Genomic DNA, 26,216 nt, shown 5'->3' on the forward strand with positions numbered 1-26,216 from the left:
GTAGTGTTATGTTTCTGCCGGTGAGTAAAGTTGCCGAAATGCAACTAGATTGTTATGGTCATAATTGCGCATGTAACACATCTACCTATAGTTGCATGTATCCTTAGGTTACAAAAAACTGTTTGCCATCAGGCACACAGGCGAATGAGTAATAAAAAAAAATCTAAATTTACATTGTGACATCGAAATTTTATTCAAATTACATCAGGGTACTTAGCCGAATGTCACAAACGCTCACGAAACGAAACGCTCATAGATATATATCTCTATCGCTCTTGCGTATTGGCGCGACAGAGCCAGATTAGCTTTCGTGGCGTTTCGTTTTCGTTTCGCGTCGCAGAAATGCCATTCGGCTACGGGGCCAGTCGCCTGTATCTCACGACAGATACCAACTAGCGTCCTCTTCACGGCCGATGCCTCAATTACTTAGCCAGGGAAGTCGCGACGGCATGCAATCTCAAGTGTATGCCATCTCTTAAGAGGCCAGTAGATTACCAATTCGCCGGACGATATCGGCTCGTCACAGTCATATTCGTCATTGTGAAGCTCGGACTTCCTAGGAACGCGTTGCCTTCATATTGAGTCGAGACGAAATTTTGAGACGTAACAAATACAAGAGCCTTTTACCAAGGCTCTTCTTTGTACCTTATTATCATTTTGTACCTTTTCGCGTTGAAGCTCTTTCCAGCAAATACAAGTTTTTCACACAAATCGCGAAGTGTCTGGTTGACGTAAATACGTAATTTGTGATCGAAGAGCTGGCGACGTACTCGAATAACGTCAGCATTGCGATACAGCGAGGAAATGTCATTCTTTGTACAAAGAGCCTAAAGTTATGATATCGTATCACAGACCAACCCCTATAGACATCTATTACAAGACGACTCGCGGTGGCCAGCCTTCCTAGTATTTGCACTGATATAAGCGCGGGCGCTCGCCGTGCCCGATCAGTATCGACCAAGTAACAGACCCGAAAGCAGCGCGTGTTTTTCGCACAAAAAAATTGGAAAAGGGTATTTTGATGCCTTAAAGATGTCCACCTGTAGTGTGAAATGGTGTGGAAAGGTAACAAGAAGCTCAAATTTAAAAACAGACGGCATTACATTCCACAAATAAGTCATATTTATAATTTATTCAGAGCCGGCATAGGTCAACTTACATTGGCCACTTACGCGTCAGTAGAGGGACAGTCATACTTCTGTCCCTTTTCATCTGGCGCGACTGCCCGCCGTCCTTGAAACGGCCAATCACAGCGCGCTTAACACATTCCCCGCCCGCTCCTCGCACCCCAAACACTGGTGACTCGTATCGCGAACCAAATATACAAGACTGCCACTCTATAGGAGGTTCTCTGTGTATCGTATACTGAGAGAAATTTCCATTGTGAATTTAACAAGTTCGACTTGTTGCGGATTTATCCGTTCGAAACAAAAATTGAACCAAAAAGCACGTAAGAGCTATTTTAACCAAAAAACTTGTTGAACGAACATGGAAACTGGTTGTTTTTTCTCTTAATGTACGGTCAAAAAATCATCAAATTATTATACTGGAATCGGCATAAGCTCATTGCTATGCGAAAACATTACATTAGTTCACTTAAGTATGCCCAAAGAGGATATAGTCTTCTAGAGCGCTACGGTCTAAGTCAATTGTGTAACGGACTACGTGAATTGCTTGGCTGTCGCTAGATGACTCTAGCAGTTCTTTTTCATGGAGTTACGTCCTTTTGCCTCAAATCATTTTGAGTTTCTGCTGCTTTGACAGTTTCAGAATTCACAAGCATTCATTAAGTTGCGATAGCTTTATAGCCAACTAATTATTGTTAAAATGTCACATCAGATGGCGCTGGACTTGGGTTGTCGACAGATTTCATAGATTAAATAAGTTTTGTTCAATTTGACACAGTGACAATAATTGTCATTCTGGTTTTCAACTTGACATAAATTGTAAAAATGCCGTGTACATGTGCATAGGTGAACTGCAAAAATCTATCCGGAGAAATTTTAGTGTTCCGATTCCCGGTTAACGAAGAAGATAGGTTGGCGTTATGGGTGGAAAATTCAGGTACCTACAGCTTCATAAAAAAAAAGATTAAGTTGGTAAGCAAATACTTAAATGGTTTAGCATGAAACCCGAAGCAGTGTTATTTTTAACATTTTATCAAGCGAGCGAGTGCTGAAGAACCATGTTTTTAAATTTGAATCACACGGCTAGGACGCCCAGCACTTCGATGTTTTAAGTTGAACTATAATATTAAATTAACATCTGAGGAAAGTTATATCCAGCAATAAGTTACGTTTCTTCTAATTCAAATAATTATTTTACACTTAATTCTGGAAATTTCATAATTTCAAACGGGTACAATGTTTATTTTCAGTGTTTGTGTAGGTCTGTACACAAATGATTACATGAATATCTAATAAGAAACTATTCCATAATTCAATAACTCAGTTTTTAGGGTTCCGTACCTCAAAAAGGAAAAACGGAACCCTTATAGGATCACTCGTGCGTCTGTCTGTCCGTCTGTCACAGCTAATTTTCTCCAAAACTACTCAACCGATCAACTTTAAATTTTGGCACAGGCCATTGAGCCAAAGATGGACATGTAATTTAAAAGTAAAAATTAAAAACCGAAGTTTTTTGAAGTATACGTACCTATTGTGCTACATATCAAATGAAAGAGCGTGAGCGAGATACTAAGTTTCAAAAATATGTTTTTAAATAATTTTTTGTCAAGATTTTTTTAAAGTAATTTAAGAAAATAGGCAAAAATTACCCGTTTTATTGTTCTCAAATTGAATTAACCATTCGAGTCCCAGCGACATCATATGATGTCAGTAAAATATAAGTAAATAGGTACATATAGATGCTTGGGACTCGAAGGGGGAAGCCCTTCTTGTAGTGTACGGAACCCTTGCAACGCGAGTACAACTCGCACTTGGCCGTTTTTTAACATCTTAGGCACATTTAGACAAGATTCATTTATTTCATAATACAATTTTTTTTATACTACGTCGGTGGCAAACAAGCATATGGTCCGCCTGATAGAAAGCGGTCATCGTAACCTATGGACGCCTGCAACTCAAGTACATTCTTGTCACATGCGCGTTGCCACCCATTAGAAACTTGTACATTCCCTTTTGCTGTGTTAAGTAGGTACACAGCAAAAAGGAGTGTATAAGTTCCAAGGAGGGTTCGGGTTGCCGACGACTCAAATGACAAATAGACGTAACAAGTTAGTTCCGTAAGTCCTCCCGTCATCCAGCACACCGCACCCTCGTTGAGCTCTGGCAGCCTTACTCACCGGCAGGCACTATGAGTAGGGTCTAGTGCTATTTGGCTGCGGACTTCTGTAAGGCGGAGGTACTACCCCAGTTGGGCTCTGCTCTAGATTCGAGCGAGACGATATCCGCTGTGCTGTGCCCTAACACACAAAGCGGAATATCATTCGCTATGCCCTACCAGCCCTACCTCCTATGATAATTAGACTGTAAATTATTTATTCATAAGCAATACTACATTATGTTTTATACGGAAACTAAAATAAAATTTGCATGACAATCTACGATCGTTTAAGGAATTCATATTATGATCGTCAAGTATAGTACCTACGCTATGTTGTATGTGTTAAATCGTACAGTGACCTGCAAAATTGCATGGAAATATTATAAATTCGCCATCCACTTCTGCAGCTCACTGTGCATAGTTCTTAAAAGTAGGTAAATAATTACAATTCCATACCATTTCTAATAAATCTCCTGGATTGGATCGTCAAATTACAAAGGGTTTATTTATTGGATAGGGTTTCCTAAAACCTATTGGCGAAGCCGATTTCATGGCTTTCACCGACTAAAAATCGGTGTCGCGAAAGCATCTATGAAGATGAACTAACGAGCGATTTTTGGTCGGCTAGAGCATATTCCGCGTCGATAGGTTTGGGGAGACCCTTACACATCAATTCACAATGGCTACAGTGCTGGACAAAATGCTTCATACACCGACATATAAAATAACTTTCGATCATAAGTTACCTTACCTCTTTATACCTACATATATGTACAATTAATGACAAACAATTAATTAAAATGTTACAAAGGTCATGGATTGACTGTGTCTCAAATACAGAGGTAAATTCCTATACCATTCTAAACAAACAATGAAGTGAATGTAATTTTTCAAATATAGTCTCAGTAATAGATATCTCTATTACTGAGACTATATAAAAATACACTCTGTCTCACTAATAGAGGTAAATGTGACTGTGCACTGTGCAGTCGAAAAAGCTTATCTCAGTTATAGAGGTCTTATTTGTCTCACTAATACAGGTAAAGCAGTGCATTTATAGTTACTTTGGTATTTTTCACAGACCAATACAACAAGACGGCCCTTACAGGGCGACTCGCGGTCACCAAGCATACGACAAATCAGGTGTATAAAAGTTTGAACGCGTGCGACACCGATCAGTAGCGCCCAAGTATACGACCCGCTAACAGTGTTCGTGTCCGCTCGGGAAAAAATCTTAAATAATTAAATTTGGTTGCAAACAATGGTCTCTTGCAGCATAAAGTGGTGTGGCAAGTCTTCTAACACTTCCACATATAAAAAAGATGGAATAACATTCCACAGTTGAGTCAAATTAATTATTTTGTTGAATATTTTTTATTATCCGCGGAGTTCATTTATACTGGTCAATATGGTTGTACTGAGCGGCGCCGATGCGCGTCCATCCCTTTTTGCCTAGTTAACAATGCGATATGCTATCCCTTTCACGTAAACGACTAGGGATGGGGCCATGTTAGTTTATGTCTGTTGCGGGAACTTCGTACTACCGTTCGTTCGTTATGAAATATAAAAGAAAGCAGATTTGTAATTGTGAATAATTATCTAGAATCTGTAGAGTCTGTAGTGTTATTTAGTTGATTGACTAGTTTAGAATATTTAGTTGGTAATTTAACTTAGTAAACGTAAGTAAAAATGCACAGTTTAGTTATTAGTTACTAGAATGATTTTTATTGAGATGCTATCACAATCATCATCCTCCTTGCGTTATCCCGGCATCGGCATTCGCCACGGCTCATGGGAGCCTGGGGTCCGCTTTGGAAACTAATCCCAAGATTTGGCGTAGGCACTAGTTTTATGAAAGCGACAGCCATCTGAACTTCCAACCCGAAGGGTAACTAGGCCTTATTGGAATTGGGGTAACATCGTAATCAGATATGAAATTTAATCGATGGCCACGTTTCTGGTCCATCAGCAGATCAGCTCCATGATACCATAATATTGCATCGTCACATGATTTACACAATTATGTGTGCAAAATTTCAGCTCAATCGGTTAAAAATATCTGTTTTAAAAGTTGCATGATTTCACCCGAATATACTAACATTGCAAGTTAAATAAAAGCTTGAAAAAAACGCCCAACTTGCACATTTCTTACCATTACTTGTAGAAATAATACTTTATAAACTAAAGAAATATAAATAAGTTAGAAAAACTGCTATAATATTATAATTTGTTGCAAAACAAATTCACCACAGTACTGGTACCGGTACCATAGTCTATAAAAGACATGTCCCATTCCCATCCCTACGGCTAATTGTAAAGGCGCGCCATTATTTTAAACGACCAATGGCAGCACCGTCGCTCCCGCCTCACCCCGCAAGGATTGGTGATTTGCGTCTCGAACAATATCGCTTGCATTAGGTTTCTAGTGGGGTGTTTTGTGGTATTTTTATAAGAACAGCATGCACTTACGTCCAGAACAGTGACATTTGGTGCAGTGGAACTGCTGATGATGGTCAGAACAGAACTCTTCAAATCTGAACGGCACACTCATAGTGACTTTGGTATTTTTATAAGAACAGCATGCACTTTCGTACAGAACAGTGACATTTGGTGCAGTGGAACTGCTGATGATGGTCAGAACCGAACTCCTCAAATCTGAACGGCACACTCATAGTGACTTTGGTATTTTTATAAGAACAGCATGCACTTTCGTCCAGAACAGTGACATTTGGTGCAGTGGAACTGCTGATGATGGTCAGAACCAAACTCCTCAAATCTGAACGGCACACTTATAGTGACTTTGGTATTTTTATAAGAACAGCATGCACTTTCGTCCAGAACAGTGACATTTGGTGCAGTGGAACTACTGATGATGGTCAGAACCAAACTCCTCAAATCTGAACGGCACACTTATAGTGACTTTGGTATTTTTATAAGAACAGCATGCACTTTCGTCCAGAACAGTGACATTTGGTGCAGTGGAACTGCTGATGATGGTCAGAACAGAACTCTTCAAATCTGAACGGCACACTCATAGTGACTTTGGTATTTTTATAAGAACAGCATGCACTTTCGTTCAGAACAGTGACATTTGGTGCAGTGGAACTGCTGATGGTCAGAACCGAACTCCTCAAATCTGAACGGTACACTCATAGTGACTTTGGTATTTTTATAAGAACAGCATGCACTTTCGTCCAGAACAGTGACATTTGGTGCAGTGGAACTGCTGATGATGGTCAGAACCGAACTCCTCAAATCTGACCGGCACACTCATAGTGACTTTGGTATTTTTATAAGAACAGCATGCATTTACGTCCAGAACAGTGACATTTGGTGCAGTGGAACTGCTGATGATGGTCAGAACCAAACTCCTCAAATCTGAACGGCACACTTATAGTGACTTTGGTATTTTTATAAGAACAGCATGCACTTTCGTCCAGGACAGTGACATTTGGTGCAGTGGAACTGCTGATGATGGTCAGAACCGAACTCCTCAAATCTGAACGGCACACTCATAGTGACTTTGGTATTTTTATAAGAACAGCATGCACTTACGTCCAGAACAGTGACATTTGGTGCAGTGGAACTGCTGATGATGGTCAGAACCAAACTCCACAAATCTGAACGGCACACTTATAGTGACTTTGGTATTTTTATAAGAACAGCATGCACTTTCGTCCAGAACAGTGACATTTGGTGCAGTGGAACTGCTGATGATGGTCAGAACAGAACTCTTCAAATCTGAACGGCACACTTATAGTGACTTTGGTATTTTTATAAGAACAGCATGCACTTTCGTCCAGGACAGTGACATTTGGTGCAGTGGAACTGCTGATGATGGTCAGAACCGAACTCCTCAAATCTGAACGGCACACTCATAGTGACTTTGGTATTTTTATAAGAACAGCATGCACTTACGTCCAGAACAGTGACATTTGGTGCAGTGGAACTGCTGATGATGGTCAGAACCAAACTCCACAAATCTGAACGGCACACTTATAGTGACTTTGGTATTTTTATAAGAACAGCATGCACTTTCGTCCAGAACAGTGACATTTGGTGCAGTGGAACTGCTGATGATGGTCAGAACAGAACTCTTCAAATCTGAACGGCACACTCATAGTAACTTTGGTATTTTTATAAGAACAGCATGCACTTTCGTCCAGGACAGTGACATTTGGTGCAGTGGAACTGCTGATGATGGTCAGAACCGAACTCCTCAAATCTGAACAGCACACTCATAGTGACTTTGGTATTTTTATAAGAACAGCATGCACTTACGTCTAGAACAGTGATATTTGGTGCAGTGGAACTGCTGATGATGGTCAGAACCGAACTCCTCAAATCTAAACGGCACGCTTGTAGTTACTTTGGTATTTTTATAAGAACAGCATGCACTTACGTCTAGAACAGTGATATTTGGTGCAGTGGATATTCTGATCATGGTCAGAACCAAACTCCTCAAATCTGAATGGCACACTTACAGTGATTTTGGTATTCTTATAAGAACAGCATGCACTTACGTCCAGAACAGTGATATTTGGTGCAGTAGAACTGCTGATGATGGTCAGAATCGAACTCCTCAAATCTGAACAGCACACTCATAGTGACTTTGGTATTTTTGTAAGAAAAGCATGCCTTTAAGTTCAGAACAGTGACATTTATTTAGTTATGTTTGTTAAGCATATTGAGTTTGCCTGTGTGGTGACGGGTTAAGAATTTCACCACCCCCTTTCTTCCCGTGGGTGTCGTAGAAGGCGACTATGGGATATGGGTTAAATTGTGGCGTAGGCGAGAGGCTGGCAACCTGTCACTGCAACGTCACAGTTTCGTTTTCTTTCAACCCCTTATTTGCCAGGAGTGGCACTGAAGCTTTAGTAGTTTCATGTGTTCTGCCTACCCCTTTATGGGATACAGGCGTGATTGTATGTATGTATGTGTATATTGAGTTTTCAAGTCAAAGTTTGTCAAGCTTCGATTTCTTATAATCGGATTCATGAGGAATTGAGGAAACTCCTCAAACCTTAACCTTAACCTTATCATCTAATAATTAAAGCATTAAAAGCAGTTTTAAAAAATACCTACACATTTCTACATAATCCAATATTCGCAAGTAGCTTTTACCAGAACCCGAAAGGCGACGGTTTTTTTTTCTTAAAAATTATATCTCTATAACGCGAACGAAGCAGCGGGCATAAGCTTGTCTTATATATAATTATTTGATTATAATTATATAATACAAGCTTATGCCCTTTGTCAGCGTGATTGATTTACATATTGGTACCAAATTTCAGCTTTCTAGTGTTAACGGTCACTGAGATTATCCGTGGACGGACGGACGGACGTACAGACAGACATGGCGAAACTATAAGGGTTCCTAGTTGATTACGGAACCTTAAAAAGTGTCTGTTAAATCCATACTAATATTATAAATGTGAAAGTGTTGTGTCTGTTTGTTTGTCAGTCTTTCAAGGTGAAGGACTGACGAAACGACGAATTGACGTGATTTTTTAAGTAGGTAGATATAGCTGAAAAGATGCAGGAGAGTGACATACTTGACTATACTATTGTATGAGAGCTTACTTATGTAGGTTTACATTATAATGCAGATGGTTTAGTTGTAGTCTAATTTGAATCTATTTGTATGTGTGTTTATCCCATCAAAAACATAAATGCGTGTGTGTGTGTGTGTGTGTGTGTGTGTGTGTGTGTGTGTGTGTGTGTGTGTGTGTGTGTGTGTGTGTGTGTGTGTGTGTGTGTGTGTGTGTGTGTGTGTGTGTGTGTGTGTGTGTGATTGTTAAAACTGATTACTTTGGGACTGAATCAATTCAATGCCACGTTCATTTCTATGAAACATTGTAGACATCTTACAACAAAGTTAATTGACAGCATTGTTAAATTTCTTTCAAGTGAAGCAAATGGTTTATTTGAATCCTTTACATGTAGACAGCACATTACTTTTATTATTGAACATTTAATTATGGTAAAAGTTTCGTTTTATTGCAAAAGCTTTAAAAAAATGCGATGGAATTGAAACCGAATCAAAAACTTAAAATTCTGACTCATCAATAATTCTAATAATGAACTCTAGGGAGCTTCTTCTTATCTTAAAGGCGTATAATATCGTCAACCGCAGGTTCAATTAAAGTATCTAATCTAATACTTAACAGCCAAAATGCCGAAAATCAGTTAAATACAGGTTGTTTCAATGGACGTAATACAAAACATGTTTTTTCGAACTCGTTTTCCTATTGCCAAAACACTATGTTACGTGTTGTTAAACTAGTTACTAATCATGAATATCATCAAGTTTTCCTAAATCCTTTTATTTTGGTCACATCATTGTTATCCTACCTATAATAGTTTGTTAATCGAAAATAGTTCGAACCTAGTTTTGTAGTAGGTAAAAACTCATCTAGACTGACATTTTATAAATAAATTGCATTCTGACATGTTACCTGTCACACTAATCAACACCTTGATAACTGATAAGTATACCTAGTTATTTTTATAGAACGAACGGACACTAGTGACTTCCTTCCGATATTTAGTTCATCGATACTCGTAAGTTACATTATAATATGTAATTAAGAGCGTCTCTCATCACCACTGAGAAATATATGGCAGACCGGCTTTACCTGTCTTGCTTGCTGCTTTATTGTGTGTAAAATTTGTATTGCACGTGAAACCAATTCAGCTTGGTTTTTGGCAAGAAAGGTGGTTGCGAGACAACCATCCTGCGTGCTCTAAGAAACTCCCTTTTTCTACTCCAATTTGACGTAAAAAATGTCAATTTATAATTTGACAATCTAAAATCAAAAAGTTGTTGAGATAATGTTTATTGTGATTTGCCCTGGACAATTCCTGACAATCTAAAGTCAAAAAGTTGTTGGGAAAATGTTTATTGTGATTTACTCTAGACAATTCCAGACAATCTAAAATCAAAAAGTTTTTTTTTTTTTTTTTTTTTTTTTTTTTTTTTATCATTTATTTGTTTGCTACAATACACACCAAAATTAAACAATTAAAACAAAAATAAACAATAAAAAGTACTAACACTACAGAAAAAACAACAATAGCATACATTAAAATATGGGTGGGTTTGCTGTGTGCGTTGCAGCAAAAACAAAAGGGTCCTGGCTCAGTTATATGCTCCACTCTTTCGGGCGAAGCAACTGGTAATTCTGCTAGAACCCAGGTCACTAACAGATCGTTGTACAAAAAAAAATGTAAAAAATAATAATAATAATAATAGTAATAGTTTGCCTATGTCTAAACGATTGCATTATAGTAACATGACATAAACATAAATTGCAAAAAATAAAATTACAAGGAGTGTGCGTGTGTGTGTGACTGTGTGTGTGTCTGTGTGTGTGTGTGTGTGTGTGTGTGTGTGTGTGTGTGTGTGTATGTACACTAAAAACAGACCAGACTAGATTAGATCCGGTAATCTGCAACCAAGTACCCGTATGGGATTCCTAAATTTTGCTTGTCCAGTAGGTATTTTTTGAAATGAAATTTGAATGAATTCTTAGTCTTAAGGCATCTTAATGGTGGAGGGATATTATTCCAGCATTTGGTTGCGAGATACCGGAAGCACCCAGTAAAGGCTACAGTTTTGTGTGGATGTGTTTCCAAAAGGCAGCGCCTAGTTGCTCTAGTACCGTGTCGTGTATGAAATGAGGAAACGCGTATTTTTGCATGCAAATAGTCAGGAGTCTTATCATTCATGACACCGAACAAAAGACTTGCAAGGTGTAGGTGTCTGCGAGACGACATATTTAGTATTGAAGCCTTATTTAAATATGGCGTTATGTGACTTCTAGGCGGAATTGAAAAGCAAAAACGGTAACAGGCATTCTGTACTCGTTGTACAAGACGACGTGTTTTGTCTTGTAGACGTGGACCATACACTATGTCTCCGTAATTCAGCTTAGACAGAACCAGTGATTCACATAAAATCTTACGTACTTCCTCACTCAAAAGATTTCGTATTTGGTATAAAACCTTTAGGCGAAAGAAGCAGGATTTGACCAACTCTCTCACATGTTTTTCGAACCGCAACTGACCGTCGATCACAAGCCCTAGGTTTCTAGCTTCCTCCACACGTTCTATTATTGAACCTTCTATACTTATTTCTGGTTGACGGTCGAGGACTTTTGCTATCTGTACTTTTGAACCTAAAATCATGAACTTGGACTTGAGAGGGTTGAGCAGTAATCCATTTTTATCAGCCCAAGTGGATATACTTTTAAGATCTGTATTTATATTGTTAATGGCCTGAGGTAGATCACTAGGGTGGGTCGAAAAGTATAATTGGACGTCATCTGCATAAAGATGATATTTGCAGTATTTAATATGGTTTACTATATCTGCGCTGTAAATAATAAATAGCAATGGTCCAAGTATGGAACCCTGGGGGACTCCCCGTGTTAAAGGTCTAGCATCAGATACCATTAATGAACCACTTTCCCTTAAAATTTTTACAGACTGAGTTCGTCCCTCAAGATAACTTTTGAACCAAGCCAGTGAATTCAAGTCTAATCCATAGTAACTCAGTTTTGAGAGTAGTAAGTCAACATTTATACAGTCAAAGGCGCGCGAGAAATCTAAAAGTACCAAACATGTGGCTTTACCCGTGTCTTGTTCAGAGAGCACATTATCAACCACGTCAATTAAAGCCGTTATGGTCCCCCTTCCCTTACGGAAGCCAGATTGCATCTGAGGCAGGATATTTGTATCTTCTACATACTTATATAATTGTTCAAAAACAGCTTTTTCTAATATTTTCGACAAGAACGGCAATATGCTTATTGGCCTGAGGTCTTTCAGTTGCGATGCGTTATTCACTTTAGGCAATGGGGTTACCAGCGCAGATTTCCAAATAGCTGGCACCTCACAGGTAACAATTGACCTATTAATAATAGCTGTGATCACAGATAATGTGCGCGGTAATGTGAGTACAATCATGTCCCTACAGATGGAGTCAACGCCAACCGCATTACTTGTAACAGACAGTATGTATTTTCCAACTTGTTGCTCGTTGACTGGTCCAAGGGTGAAAACAGAATTGCCAAAACGGTCATACTGAAAGCCCGATATTGTAGACTGCGTAACCTTATCACAACTTGGAACATTAAGAAAATGATCATTGATTACGTTTGGATTATTAAAACAATCAGAGAGAGGTCGGTCATTAGAGTCATCATATAAAACGGTATTTTTTAGATTTTTCCACAAAGATTTCGAATCCTTATATTGGGAATTTATTTTGTGATTATAATAAGCTTGCTTTTCACGAAAAATACTCTGAACAACAAGTTTTTTTAAATCATTGTAGTATTTTTTACTGCTATCTGATTTGGACTGCCTATATTTCAAGTGTGCCTCATTTCGTTTCGCAATCATGACCTTAATAGTTTCAGTTATCCATGGAAGATTATAATTTTGTCTTATTTTTAAGGATTTTATTGGCGCGTGCTTATCAAACAGCGCGAGCAATAATTTATTAAACATTTCTAACATATGCTCTACTGAGCTGCAATTTAATACAGATTCCCAGTGTATAGACTGCAAATCCTTATCAAATTCAGCAAGTCTAATATTTCTTATTGGTCTATATGTAATGGATTTAGAAATTGTTTTAGGTTTTTTAATCGACACAGTAGCTATAACCATACAGTGACCCAGAGAACCTGTTATGTTTGAGACGCACACATCGCAGACTGGAGCATTCGTACATACAACGTCAATTAGGGTTTCATTGTCGACTGAGTAATGCGTAGGTTCTGTTACTACTTGTTTCATATCTAGACAATCCAGAAAACAAGTGAATTTTGTCACATTACTATTAGAGGTATCGAGCATATTTATGTTAAAATCTCCAAGTAAAATTACATAGTCATGCTTGGAAAAGTGACTTATAGATTCTGTCAAAGAATCAAAAAATAAATCAGTGTTTACCCAATTTGGCCGATACGCTGTACCTACTATAAAACTACGACGATTAATTGTCATACTTAACCACATCTGCTCAATATTTGCAACGGGGTGGGTAGATAGGCGCGCGCGAACACCGCGTTTGATGTAAAAGCTTACCCCACCGCCGCGCCCTCCGCGCATCGCAGTAGGTCGCGGGCTGTTGAGAAATTTATATCCAGGAACCGCCGGCGCACGTTTTTCTTGGCCATGTCCTATCCACGATTCGTTGATTGCGACTATGTCTGCGTCATATTTATTCATCGCAATTAAAAAGTCGTCGTGTCCGGTTGCAAGGGACCCCGCGTTAAAGAGACCTAATTTTAAGAAACATGTTTTATTAGTGCCCGTCACTAGTTATACCATGTAATATCTGGTTAGTTAAGCGATACAATAGCGCACAACGCGGTAGTGTAACCTCAAATACTGGTTCAATATTAGCTATCAGTGTTATCATATGCACGTGGATGTGGTAATAAGTGTGTCTCAGACAGTTAAAAGTGATGTATAGTGCATAAAATATGGCATAAAGTGTGTTATAACGGGTGAATACTGTGACAAAAGCATTTAAATGTGTGTGTAGATCCATGGTGGTTGTTATCACTGCAACGCATTCAACAAACAAGTTTAAAATAAGCAAATTGTTACACATACAAGATTCAAGGTTATTCAATCTATTTATATGTTCAAAATATATTAAAAATAATAAAAATTGTGCGTCGGAAAACAATTCAAAATCAATCGTGTAACTATAGTGTACGTTATTAAGTGTAAATTCTAAAACATACTTTTTAGACATGAGATCAAATATCGAGTGTCCCAAAAACACGGCTTAAATCTAGTTCTGTTTGTATACGATATCGCGGAGTTTCCGAACCTGGACGTTGACGCACGTAAATCCTACCATCGCGGGTCCATACATATCGCCAACCGTAGTGTTCTTTTAGCTGCCTCGCCTTCTGGAACAGTTTTCGGTTGAAGGAAGTCAGGCGCTCGTTCACATAGAAGCGGCAGTTATGGCCCGGCAGGCCGGTGCCCTCCGTGGTGGCTCCGCGACGTACCCGCGCCGCCTGCAGCAGCCGGTCGCGCACGGCGCGGCGCGCCAGGCGCACCACCAGCGGCCGCGGGCGGGCCGGCGGGCCCTGGACGCCCTCGCTCAGCTGCACGGCGCGCCCCACACGGACCGCGTCGACGATGTCGTGCTCCGAGAGTGAGACCCCGAGTTTCTGGCCCAAGGTAGTGACTATGTGCACGGCGTTCTCTCCGCATTGTTCAGGTACGCTAGATATTTCTATGTCGTTCAACAACGACTCCTGGTCTCTATTATTTATTTCCATTCTCAATTGGTCAATAGTCTCTTGAAGCGACTTATCCATGTTCTGACTTTCACAAATGTTTGAGGTGTTATTTTCAAGTTTTTCGACGCGAGTATATAAATTATCAATACGCCCATCACATTGTTCAATTTTAGCGGTCAGATCCTTCATACTCGTACGAAGAGCCTTAATTTCGTAACTCATAGCTCGCATTTCTTCGCGAAAAAGACGAAACTCAATCACCAACTGCCGAACATCGTTACCACCAGTAGTGTCAAACAAAGCCCCATACCTAGTGGTGTCGTTTAAGCCTTGGCTTTCTGTATAGGACATATCCATGGCTGAGCTATCGAGCTCGCGGGCCCCGGCTCCCCGGGAGCAGGCGGCTCCTCTGTGCAATGTCACATTGGCGTTGTCGCCGCGCACCGGTGTATTAGTGTTGTCTAACCTAGGTTCGGAGCTTTTACATTCCACACACTTCCACGAATATTGTAATGCAGGTCCCATTGAGTCAAAAAAGTCATTTGAACAGTTTGCGCAAAGAAGACAGTACGATTTTCGGCAGTTATGACAATTCAAAAGTCTCGCATCGCTTAAGTTGTTGAAACATCCCGCACACGCTGCCATTGCAAAATGTAACTTATGCGTCCGTAATAAAGTCGAAGTTCCAGTGGCTGTCACTGACACACTGAATACGCGCGCACGCGGATGCCAACAGCTGATTGGCTGACAGCGGTCAGCTGACTCGCACGAATATAAGACTGTTTCAACGACTACTCGTCGATTTTAAACTGTAATATCTTTTAACACGTTAACGATTATGCACCAAACACCATTTATTTCGTTTATCACTGACGTTAACTCTTAGTTGTTCACTACTTGAAGGTGACAAAACAACTTTTATAATTATTATAGGCAATAAACACGGAGCTATCTAAAAGTTCAGTTGACAGTTTGACGTCTGTCACGTGACCCTTTGACGTCTGTCACGTGACCCGTGAAAGTTGTTGGTATAATGTTTATTGTGATTTACCCTGGACAATTCCTGACAATCTAAAATCAAAAAGTTGTTGGGATAATGTTTACTGTGATTTATCTTACAATACTCTTCTGAACAACTTTACAGAATCCAGAACACGCGACTCGCGAGGTTTTTGCAAGTTGGAGCCCGGGAAGACGGTTACTGGCTACATGCCCATCTCGCACCCAATACTGGTATTTTCTTGGATTCGATCTCCCTTATACTGGCGACTGGCTTGCGACTCGGAGTTTGGATGTGTATGCCCACAGATTTAAGAAAAATATTTTTTTGCTCTGAGTGTATGCCATACATGTATAAGTATGTTCTTGCGGCACAGACGTGGACCAACTGGGACACCATGGATTATCTTGTCAAAAAAGTGCAGGTTAATTTTTAGTCTTAGTTTCTATGGTAGCTATCTCTATCGTTCTTACGTATTGGCGCGACAGAGCCAGACAACCTTTCGCAGCGTTTCGTTTTCATTTCGCGTTACAGAAATGCCATTCGGCTACGGCACCTGTTATTTGTCATTTACAAGGTCGTGCAAAGTTCTTCAAAACCCTACATTAAATATGCCACGATAAGTCTATAGTTAATTTCCCAAAAACGTATTGTGTTTTTGTGAGCGTCAGAATTGCGGGTGTACATCAAGCAATCCTGGTGTGGTATATGCTTATACGTCAGGAGTTAGTGCTAGTAATGTGCCAAATGTGCGCCAAAATTCGAGCAATGTGCTCTTTGAACTCCAGAGATATTTAAGAAATTAATGACACCCGCCATTCTGACGTCAGGTTGGCGGGTGTACTTCCAGTTCTAGCTAATGGCTGCTAACTCGAGGGTGAAAGTACTGCCTAAGGTTAGGTTAATCCCATATTACTCTTCAACGGCTCTCTGAATTAGTGTGTTTCATACATGTGGAAGCACATTGCGAGCACTAACCTTAGGCAGTACTTTCACCCTCGAGTAAGCAGCCATTAGCTAGAACTGGAAGTACACCCGCCAACCTGACGTCAGAATGGCGGGTGTCATTAATTTCTTAAATATCTCTGGAGTTTAAAGAGCACATTGCTCAAATTTTGGCGCACATTTGGCACATTGCTAGCACTAACTCCTGACGTATACGACACCAGGATTGCTTGATGTACACCCGCCATTCTGACGCTCACGTGTTTTTGGGTTTTAACGTACCTATGAAGGACATTACATTGTAAATTGTGATCAACTTATTTAGATAGTAGGAATGTACGAGTACTATGTTAGCTACGCTTTATATAATTGTTCTGTTGTTGTCTGTTTTATTTTGGTGGTACAATAAAGTGTTTAATTCCGTACTTATTTACTTAACAACCCAGGAACAAACATGTGAACCATAGACGTGTTTTTTCAAGACGTCAAACTTTGTGTCAAAATGCAGGAGCAGTGTCGACTTCAAAGTTATTATAAGGTCAGTGCGGGCAAGACCGGCATAGTTTATTTGAAATAAAGTTTGAGTGGATAAAACTCTATAATTAATGTAGTCTGGCGTAATGCGCATGATCCTAAGGGACAGCAAATATTATAATTATTTTACAAAGCTTTTACAACATTTTGGTGAAATTAGGTATTTTTACGTGATAAAAATCAAATTTCTTAAGGCTCGGCGGGTTGACCGTCCTCCCGCGATGAGTACGGAAAGACCGTCTAGTGCTTGTTGTCGCGTAATTTCATATGAGACTAGGTCCCAAAATCATGATCATTGTTATTTTACGTAATAACAGGGCAGAATGTGCTAGATATTTAATAAAACAACGTTGAAATTTTGAACATATAAGCATTTTTCTATTTATAAGGCAAGACGGCATACGTCCCGTAGATGGGGCTCATAACCTTTTCTTTTCAGGTCCAGATATTGCATAATACTGTTTTTCCAACGAACACCTGGGAATCCAATTTGTTCACGATATTACAGGCTCATATAAATCGAACTACTTATCTGTTTTTGAAACTTAGTTATTAAGAAAAGGTAATAGGATATTAAGATACGTGAATTAGTTTGGTAACATTGGTGGGTGTGAATCTAAAAAGGGCGATTGAACTCTTATGTTGACCGTTTCAACCGTTTCAAGTAGCTGTAGGGGTACCCGACCGAAAGTTGAGCTGAACGGTTATTACGAGGTGTTTCACTTAGACAGCGGCAAACGCGCAGCATTCGCGAGGTCTCTTCTCACCCTTCAACGAATCTCAATAACGATAGTGATATCTCTGTCACTCTTTACTGTATGCGCGAAGTGCATATACCACGAGTATAATTGGTTTTTGGGGGTGCTGATTTCAAAATTGATGACCAATTTGGAATCTGATATTACTGACTGTCACTTTGACACAAAAGTGGTCATAGGTGTCGTCAAATAGGATTTCGGGGGTGCTGATTCCAAAATTAATGACTTATTTGAAATCTGACTTTCTTGACTGTCACTTTGACACTAAGTCGTCATGGGGGTCGTCAAATAGGTTTTTGGGGGTGCTGACTTCAAAATTAATGACCAACTGGAAATCTGATATTGCTGACTGTCACTTTGACATAAAAGTTGTCATGGGTGTCATCAAAAGATTTTCGGGGGTGCTGATTTCAAAATTAAACACCACTTTGGAATCTGAAGTTGCTGACTGTCACTTTGACACAAAAGTCGTCATGGGTGTGGTCTAACAGGTTCTCGGTTCATAAGTAAACAATATTTGTACGGCTGTGGGGGCAAAACAAGAATCGTGCTGTGGATTTTTTTTTTGAACACCTATGTATATACGCTTATTGTTTTATGCAAATAAAATAATCATTCATTCATTCTTTCGGGGGTGCTGATTCCAATAACCAATACAGCCAAAAAACTATTTGATGTCACTCATGACAACTTCTATGTCAAAGTGACAGTCGGAAATGTCAGATTTCCAATTGGTCGTTATTTTTGAAGTCAGCACCCCCAAAAACCTATTTGACAACACCCATGACGACTTTTGTATCAAGTGACAGTCAGCAATGTCAGATTCCAGATTGGTTAATAATTTTGGAATCAGCACCCCCGAGAACCTATTTGACCACACCCATGACCACTTTTATGTCAAAGTGACAGGCAGCAATGCCAGATTCCAAAGTGGCGTTCATGTTTGAAATCAGCACCCCCGAAAATCTATTGATGGCACCTATGACAACTTTTATGTCAAAGTGACAGTCAACAATGTCAGATTCCAGATTGGTTATTAATTTTGGAATCAGCATCCCCGAGAACCTATTTGACCACACCCATGTCCACTTTTGTGTCAAAGTGACAGAAATGTCAGATTCCAAAGTAGTGTTTAATTTTTAAATCAGCACCCCCGAAAACCTATTGATAACACCCATAGCGAATTTTGTGTCAAAGTGACAGTCAGCAAAGTCAAATTCTAATTTGGTCATTAATTTTGGTATCAGCACCCCCGTGAATCGATTTGACGACACCCATGACGACTTTTGTGTCAAAGTGACAGTCAGCAATGTCAATTAACGGTCGCGTAGCCGTAAAATAATCGGTCAAAACCGTTTTAAAGGGTACCTATACGGTTCCTGTTGGGTAATGCTGATCATAAAAATAATGACCAACTTGAAACCCTACTTTCTTTTGAAATATTTGTCGTCGCATGTTGCACAATCTTCATATACTTAAACAAAAATAATAAAAAAACCGGCCAAGAGCGTGTCGGGCCACGCTCAGTGTAGGGTTCCGTAGTTTTCCGTATTTTTTTCAAAAACTACTGAACCTATCAAGTTCAAAACAATTTTCCTAGAAAGTCTTTATAAAGTTCTACTTTTGTGGTTCAAAAGTTAGAGGGGGGGACCCACTTTTTTTTCCTTTAGGAGCGATTATTTCCGAAAATATAAATATTATCAAAAAACGATCTTAATAAACCCGTATTCATTTTAAATACCTATCCAACAATATATCACACGTTGGGGTTGGAATGAAAAAAAAAATATCAGCCCCCACTTCACATGTAGGGGGGGGTACCCTAATAAAACATTTTTTTCCATTTTTTATTTTTGCACTTTGTTGGCGTGATTGATATACATATTGGTACCAAATTTCAGCTTTCTAGTGCTAACGGTTACTGAGATTATCCGCGGACGGACGGACGGACGGATGGACGGACAGACAGACATGGCGAAACTATAAGGGTTCCTAGTTGACTACGGAACCCTAAAAACGGGTTGAACTTACGATAGTTCTAATCCCATACGAATCATTATCGAAACTGTATTTGGAAAATAAAATCAAAGACGGTACAAGTTTCATAAGCCAGAAAGTACTTATATATTGATATTGTGTACACTCGACTTATTTCCAATAAAGCCTAAAAAAGGTTGGCAACTCCTTGTTTATCATATGCCGGTCTTGCCTTTCTCTTTTATGCCGGACTTTCTGAGTAGGCACAATTTCTAAGTTACATATTTCAGAACATAAAACTAGAAATTGAGCGCGTTTTGAGTAGATTAATAATAGTACTGGTCAGAAAGAACGGTTATTAAATGACTACGTTACATACACAATATACAAATATTCCGACTGCTTCTATTTTATTTGAATTTTTTGCGGAACCTTGTTGAACTCGATGTTCGAGTTCGAAACACGAATCAAGTTTTATGTTAACTACTTAGTGTTCGTCCTAGAGATAGGTATTGAAGACCAATGGATTAAGGATGAAAAACTGGTATACCTCCGGAGGTGTGAGAGGCGTAGATATATAAACACAAAAGTTATAGTCAATAGACGGTCTTTCCGGGTAGACGGTCTTCACCACACTGACCTTAGGCTAGTTTCCTAACCGGAGCTACAGTCCGGTGTGGCAGAAATAAACTAATTCGTGTTGCTATAATGGTCAATTATCTTATCTATTGATTAAAAAAGTAAAGATTTCATTTAGGTTCTTAATTTGTCAAATTGCATTAGGTACAGTCAAGTGCAAAAATACGTATCGATTTTATCCGCTCAAAAATATGTACCGAGACCTTATTCCGCCGACATAATGTGCTATGGGACTTATTTTTGATAAGTTGTACGCACCCATATTTTTACACTTGACTGTACAGTTTGTTGGCAGCAAACAAGTTTACTCTCCCAAATACTCCTAAATACCATATCGGTAGTGGCAATTGGCGACTTTGATATGTAGTTTGGGCCAAATGAGTTGGTACCTATATAATTATTTTGTTCGCCCTGCCCCTGCAATTTAAGGAATTGAATCGCATTTTGATGTTTAAATATCATTTTCATCGGCGAGGCTATCAAAATCGTTGCTAACTTACCTTGGACTGACTCTACCAACGCAGTTAAGTCAACAGCCAGCAAGAGTAGAAATTGAAAAATGGCAACATCAGTGCCGTCCCGTTTTCTTATTACTGATTTGAAATGGACGACACTATGATGTCGCCACATTTTAATTTAACTTTTTTTTGCCAACGTTTAATATCCATGCATGTTTGGATGTGATTCTTTCCTTCCTCAAACGTGACGTTAATTTTTGAACAGAGAAGTCTACGAGTGGGTAGGTAATAAATACGATAAAATAAAGGCCCTCATTTTCAACAAACAGCGAACACAAGCAACAAACACGAACGTGTGGAATGTGTTTGTTGTTGTTTGTCGGTTTTTTTTTTTTCATGAATGAAACTTGCACGTTCTCTAAGCGTGGAGAGTGAGGACGACGGTAATAAAATTATAAGGTAAAGTAAATTAATTGAATAGTGCAAGATTTTTTGTAAGTATTCAAAAAAATGCAGACATGACAATTGACATCGTCCCATTAATGCAAATACCGACTAAGTGACTTTTTGATGAAATCGAGTTTTTAGCACCTATAGAATAAGGTTTTCAAGGGCTACAATATGTTAAAACCCATGTATTGATACGACGCTGCATTTAAAAGATAGCTGTCGCATAAAGTTACTTAATGGTCAATTTTTTGCATTATAAACTGCCAGAATGTGATATGAATATTTAATATAAACTTTTATGCTTTATCCGCCAAGTAGAACATTTTAATGGTGTATAGTGTTTTTTTGCATTTAAACATTTTGTTAAAGTAGCCATCTTATGTTCTACAAAAAAGTTTAATGTGTACATATTTGATTTTTGCAAATAAAACTATCAACAAAATTATTTATTTTAAGCCAGGCTAAATACACCAAATGTCTTTAAGATGTTTTTCCAGAAGATGTTTGTTTACAAACATCAGCAATGTCATACTACCAAAAAGTTGTATAGGGACTATAATTGGTTTTGCATGTGATGTGACGAAGGAAAGGATAACGGTCTATTACTGCAAATACCGACTATGTGTAAATAGGCGATTTTGAGATAATGCGGTTTTAAAGTTTGAAGGCACGTTTTATATGAAAACATGAAGAAATGTACGTTATGTGTATGTCATTTTAAAACCTATATTTTTTTGTTTATTACTTTGTCGTATATATATTCAGAATGTATTTAGTTGACGATTAAATACGATTTAATGAAACAGTCGAATACCTACTTAGTTGGTTTTTCCTGTAGAAATAAATGTTTGCATATTTCTCTTCTTTATACATATAACCCATTGTTTGTCTTAAATTAAGCTTCGTTTTTCATATGATATTTTCGTGATTAGCAAAAAGTGCGTTGAGAACCTCCTCCGTTTTTTTTAAATTGGTTAAAAATACACTAACACAAACGGTTTAAGCTGAAGTAAGTAATCGACTTCAGTGTAATTTTATGTTTCATAACTTCGATGACCGTTACTAATTACAGTGTTACATTTAAATCAAATCTTTTTTGCCACTTCACTGACTGGTAAATTCTCTCTTAGTTCTTCGAAAACGGACGAGAGAGTTACATTTTATCGACCAAATCTTGTGGTTTGCATTAGTGCAAGGTTATTTCATACTAATTTTAATTTGGTAACCCAAGCTGGTTGGCAAATAACCTTAAATTAACCTTTGAATTACGATAAATAATACAAATCGGTTCAGACGTCTGTGAGTAATCGCATAACATGTATCGTTGTTTTAACAACTCGAAGTGGAATTGGCCTACGAAACTAAATTCACTGCGCCAAAGTCACTGTATTGTAGACGTAGGTAGATGATATTCTTATTATTAATAAAATAGTGATAAAGTTATTAAACGTCATCTTCATCGCTGTTGATTCCCATACAGCGACATCTAGCATCTATTTTTAACGCCTTACCAGGTGAGCGTCGAATCGAGCCCTGCATACATTTACAATGAACGGTGAATCCGATTCGACGCGTCGCTAATGGCCGTAGTTTTATAAGAAATTCAGAAGGTGGTTAAGTTCATGGCGAGATCTGGATGTAGCACAAGGCAAGGAAACCAATGCCACAAATTGAACTCCAGTTCAGTAGAATCACCTCACACCTCGTAACGTATCATACCATATTTCTATCTCGGTCTAAAGCTCGATAAACAACTAGCTATCTCTGCGTTCAAGAAAATGGACTTATGCAGACGTTTTGACAAAGGTATCATAACTAAATAGTACCATGAGTGCTTCCAATCACTTAATACCTAGTTAGTCTAGCATTGTCAGCCGTGTTACGGATGTGTTTGTATTGAATTCCACCAGCGATGAAGATGTTGTTCAATAACTTTTAATCACTCTTGCGCAGTAAGTGTGCAATCGCACGCAGGTGTATCAGGAGTAAAAGAAAAAACTTTTTCCCAAGGGAGTGTTTAAATTTGTATTTTGGACTACCATAAATACTTTTTTATCTTTTTATTGCAAATGTGATGATAAACACTGCGTGTAACTGGGGGCGTAAGAATATTGCAAACATGATTGCTTTAAATCGCCTCAGAAACCTATGTAATTACCGTTACACATTACTTTTTCTTACTTATTACTTCATCTACGCCTACATTTTAGTGACTTTGGCGTAAATGATTACTAGAAAACTTTAAATAAACTATTACTTCAGGTTATTGTGCGTACAAAAACTATTTACCTATATTAAATGTAACAGTGTAGATAGTGAAATTTTGAACATAAATTATGGCGGACTTCGGATTGCTGAGACAGTGAACTAGTATGTAGTAAGTACCTATGCATATTATGCTATTACCCAAAAACGCATTAACCGATTTGTAAAATTCTTTTTGTGATTTCAAGAGAATGCTATTGCGTTACTTCTTGTTAAATTTTACTGAAATCGGTTAAAGTATTTTGTGAAAAATCTCCTAAAACCGGTTGAAGAGGATTTTTTTCAAAAAGTTTTTTTTGATAATAATCCTTCAAAACCTCAAATAAAGTATTATTAATGGTTAGTAATGTTAAAAAACTTTTTATTACAAATGTACTACTTTAATTAACAATGATAAGTGAAGTTTTGTAACATAAAATTAGAGCAGCTATACTTCCTGCAGCTAAAACCGCCTATGTCATTGAGAATATTTAATATATTTTGAAATAAGTTCAAAACTTTTGTATATTTTTTCTTTTTTTGCAAATTATTAGTAAAGTGTATGAAAAGCAAAGCTTAATCAAAGGGAAATACTGCTTTATATGTATTAATAAAAGAAATATACACATTTTTATTTCTACAGGAAAAACCAACTAAGTTTGCTACTATTTTTTTTAAATCGTAGTTTTATCGGCAATCAAACACAGCCTGGATAATTTTTACGATTAAGTATTAAACAATACAATACGGGCTGTAGAATGCTGTATACAAATAGTAATTTTTTTCATGTTTTCATATGAAATCGTACCTTCAAACATTAAAATCGCATTATCTCAAAATCACTTTTTTGCACATAGTCGGTATTTGCAGTAAGGGGACGATATTTCGAAAACCTTCCTATCGGATAATGTAAAAACGCACTTACTCTCACCACTCAAAAATTCTAATTACATCGCTAACCTTTTTTCTGTTTTCATACTTTTTAAAGACCACGACAAGAAACAGGTTATATACCTATAATATACTGATTGATTTAATTGCCATCTATCGACATCTTAATAATTACCACGACAGAGTTGTGCATTTATACAATTTACTGCCATCTATTGACACGGGGTTATAACTTTTAGCACGGTATGTAACCTAAAAATTTAGGTCAAACCCATGGCCTTAAACTGACATGTTTTAAGTCTCAATCAGAGTCGCCATCTAGGTGAGCGCTCCCTAAAGGGTGTGGCGCCCTCTGGTTGAGCGTAGCTTTTAACCGGGGTACGTTTTTTTCTTAGACCTTGTACGTCTAGAAGCTATATAGGTCTTTGGTATGCCGTTCCATCAAACAGGAAGAATTTGAATTTCAAAAGCGTTAAGAGTGGATTCTATGTAAAATAATATATGTTAGATATGACGCGTGGTTTATTAATTGGGTGGCTAGGTCACGTTCTGAAAGGATCGTCTAGAAAATTCTATGCATAATAATGTTAGGATGATAAAGTTTAGAGGAAAGGCTCATCCACATGAGATGGATATAATTAAAGGTGTAGGTTGTAGTACTTGTAGTTGTAATATCAAACTCCAGATTGTTCGATATAATTACATGTATACCTAGTATAGTACTGAAGAAATATGTTTGGAAATAAATAATAAAGACGAACCTAAAATATGTTGTGTAAATTACAAATATACGTTTACCATAATATTATTTATAACCACAGAATATTATAATAGCGCAAGTACAGAAAGCTCACTCCTTTGATGTTCACAAAATGCCCCCGTTTTAAATTCTTACCCACATTAACAAACGGACCGCAGGCGAACAGCCGACATTGAATTCTGTTGCACCGCGCGGAGGTCGTCAAGGCATGTATGTACTTGTAGCGCGGCGTTAGAATCGTGGAGTCGGCCGCCCCTGGTATTAACGATGCGACTGTCGAAAATCGATAGTCAAGTACTTAATGTACCTACCTAGTACCTACTACTTAGCGTTTTTTTTTTTAATATAATAGCGGAGCAAAGTAGCGTAATTACTGTTATAAAAGATTCGCGTGGAAAAGAGAAAACTCGAAACTAGTGGCGATAAATTAAGCTAAGTTTTAAGAAATCATTTAAGATTGTAAAAATGCTGAACAACACTTGGCTTTCTTAGGTACCTAAATATTTTGTGAAATGGTAAAAAATGTCATCAATATTTCTATTAAAATCTACGAAATCCAATATTTTGGCAACGAATATTCTTATTTATAAGTATTATTTCTTAAAGTTAACTCTTTCTTATTTTTAAATTAAAGGAAAAATGGAAACATTCACACCTCTGGTTGGAGTCCAACCGTTGGACTCGAACCTGCGACCTCTGGCCATTTTTTCCGTTTTTCCTTTAACTTAAAAATATATTTTCGCTCGCAGACGTTTCTGCATGATAAAAAAAATTACCTCTTTCTTATTTGTAGTAAAAATGCGTAGTTTTTGAGTCCCGCCTTACACTAAAAATTCCTTTTTACTACCTACGAGTTTTCTTTGATCCCAGAGGGACCTTTGGGCCGGTACCCTCACAAACATCTTAGAATTATTACTATTTCTTTAGAAATGTATTTTTGGAACCGAGACAGGTAATTTTCCACGTGACCAATATAGGGACAAGGAAATAATATTTGAT

At 38.1% G+C, this 26,216-nt stretch overlaps 2 protein-coding genes across 2 annotated transcripts in view; both read right to left on the reverse strand.

Annotated features, from left to right (window-relative positions):
• Positions 1 to 26,216, reverse strand: part of LOC125234996 (hemicentin-2-like) — a 678,208-nt gene that overhangs the window by 436,874 nt on the left and 215,118 nt on the right. The gene's annotated exons all lie outside the window — the stretch shown is intronic.
• LOC125234902 lies at positions 13,380 to 15,086 on the reverse strand. Its single transcript, XM_048141321.1, has 2 exons — positions 14,184 to 15,086; positions 13,380 to 13,478 (listed from the first exon to the last, which is right to left on the reverse strand). Exons 1-2 carry the CDS (start codon positions 15,084 to 15,086, stop codon positions 13,380 to 13,382), a joined length of 1,002 nt encoding a protein of 333 aa, XP_047997278.1.

The sequence above is a fragment of the Leguminivora glycinivorella genome, chromosome 16 (genome assembly GCF_023078275.1).
Source record: "Leguminivora glycinivorella isolate SPB_JAAS2020 chromosome 16, LegGlyc_1.1, whole genome shotgun sequence".
NCBI lineage: Eukaryota > Metazoa > Arthropoda > Insecta > Lepidoptera > Tortricidae > Leguminivora > Leguminivora glycinivorella.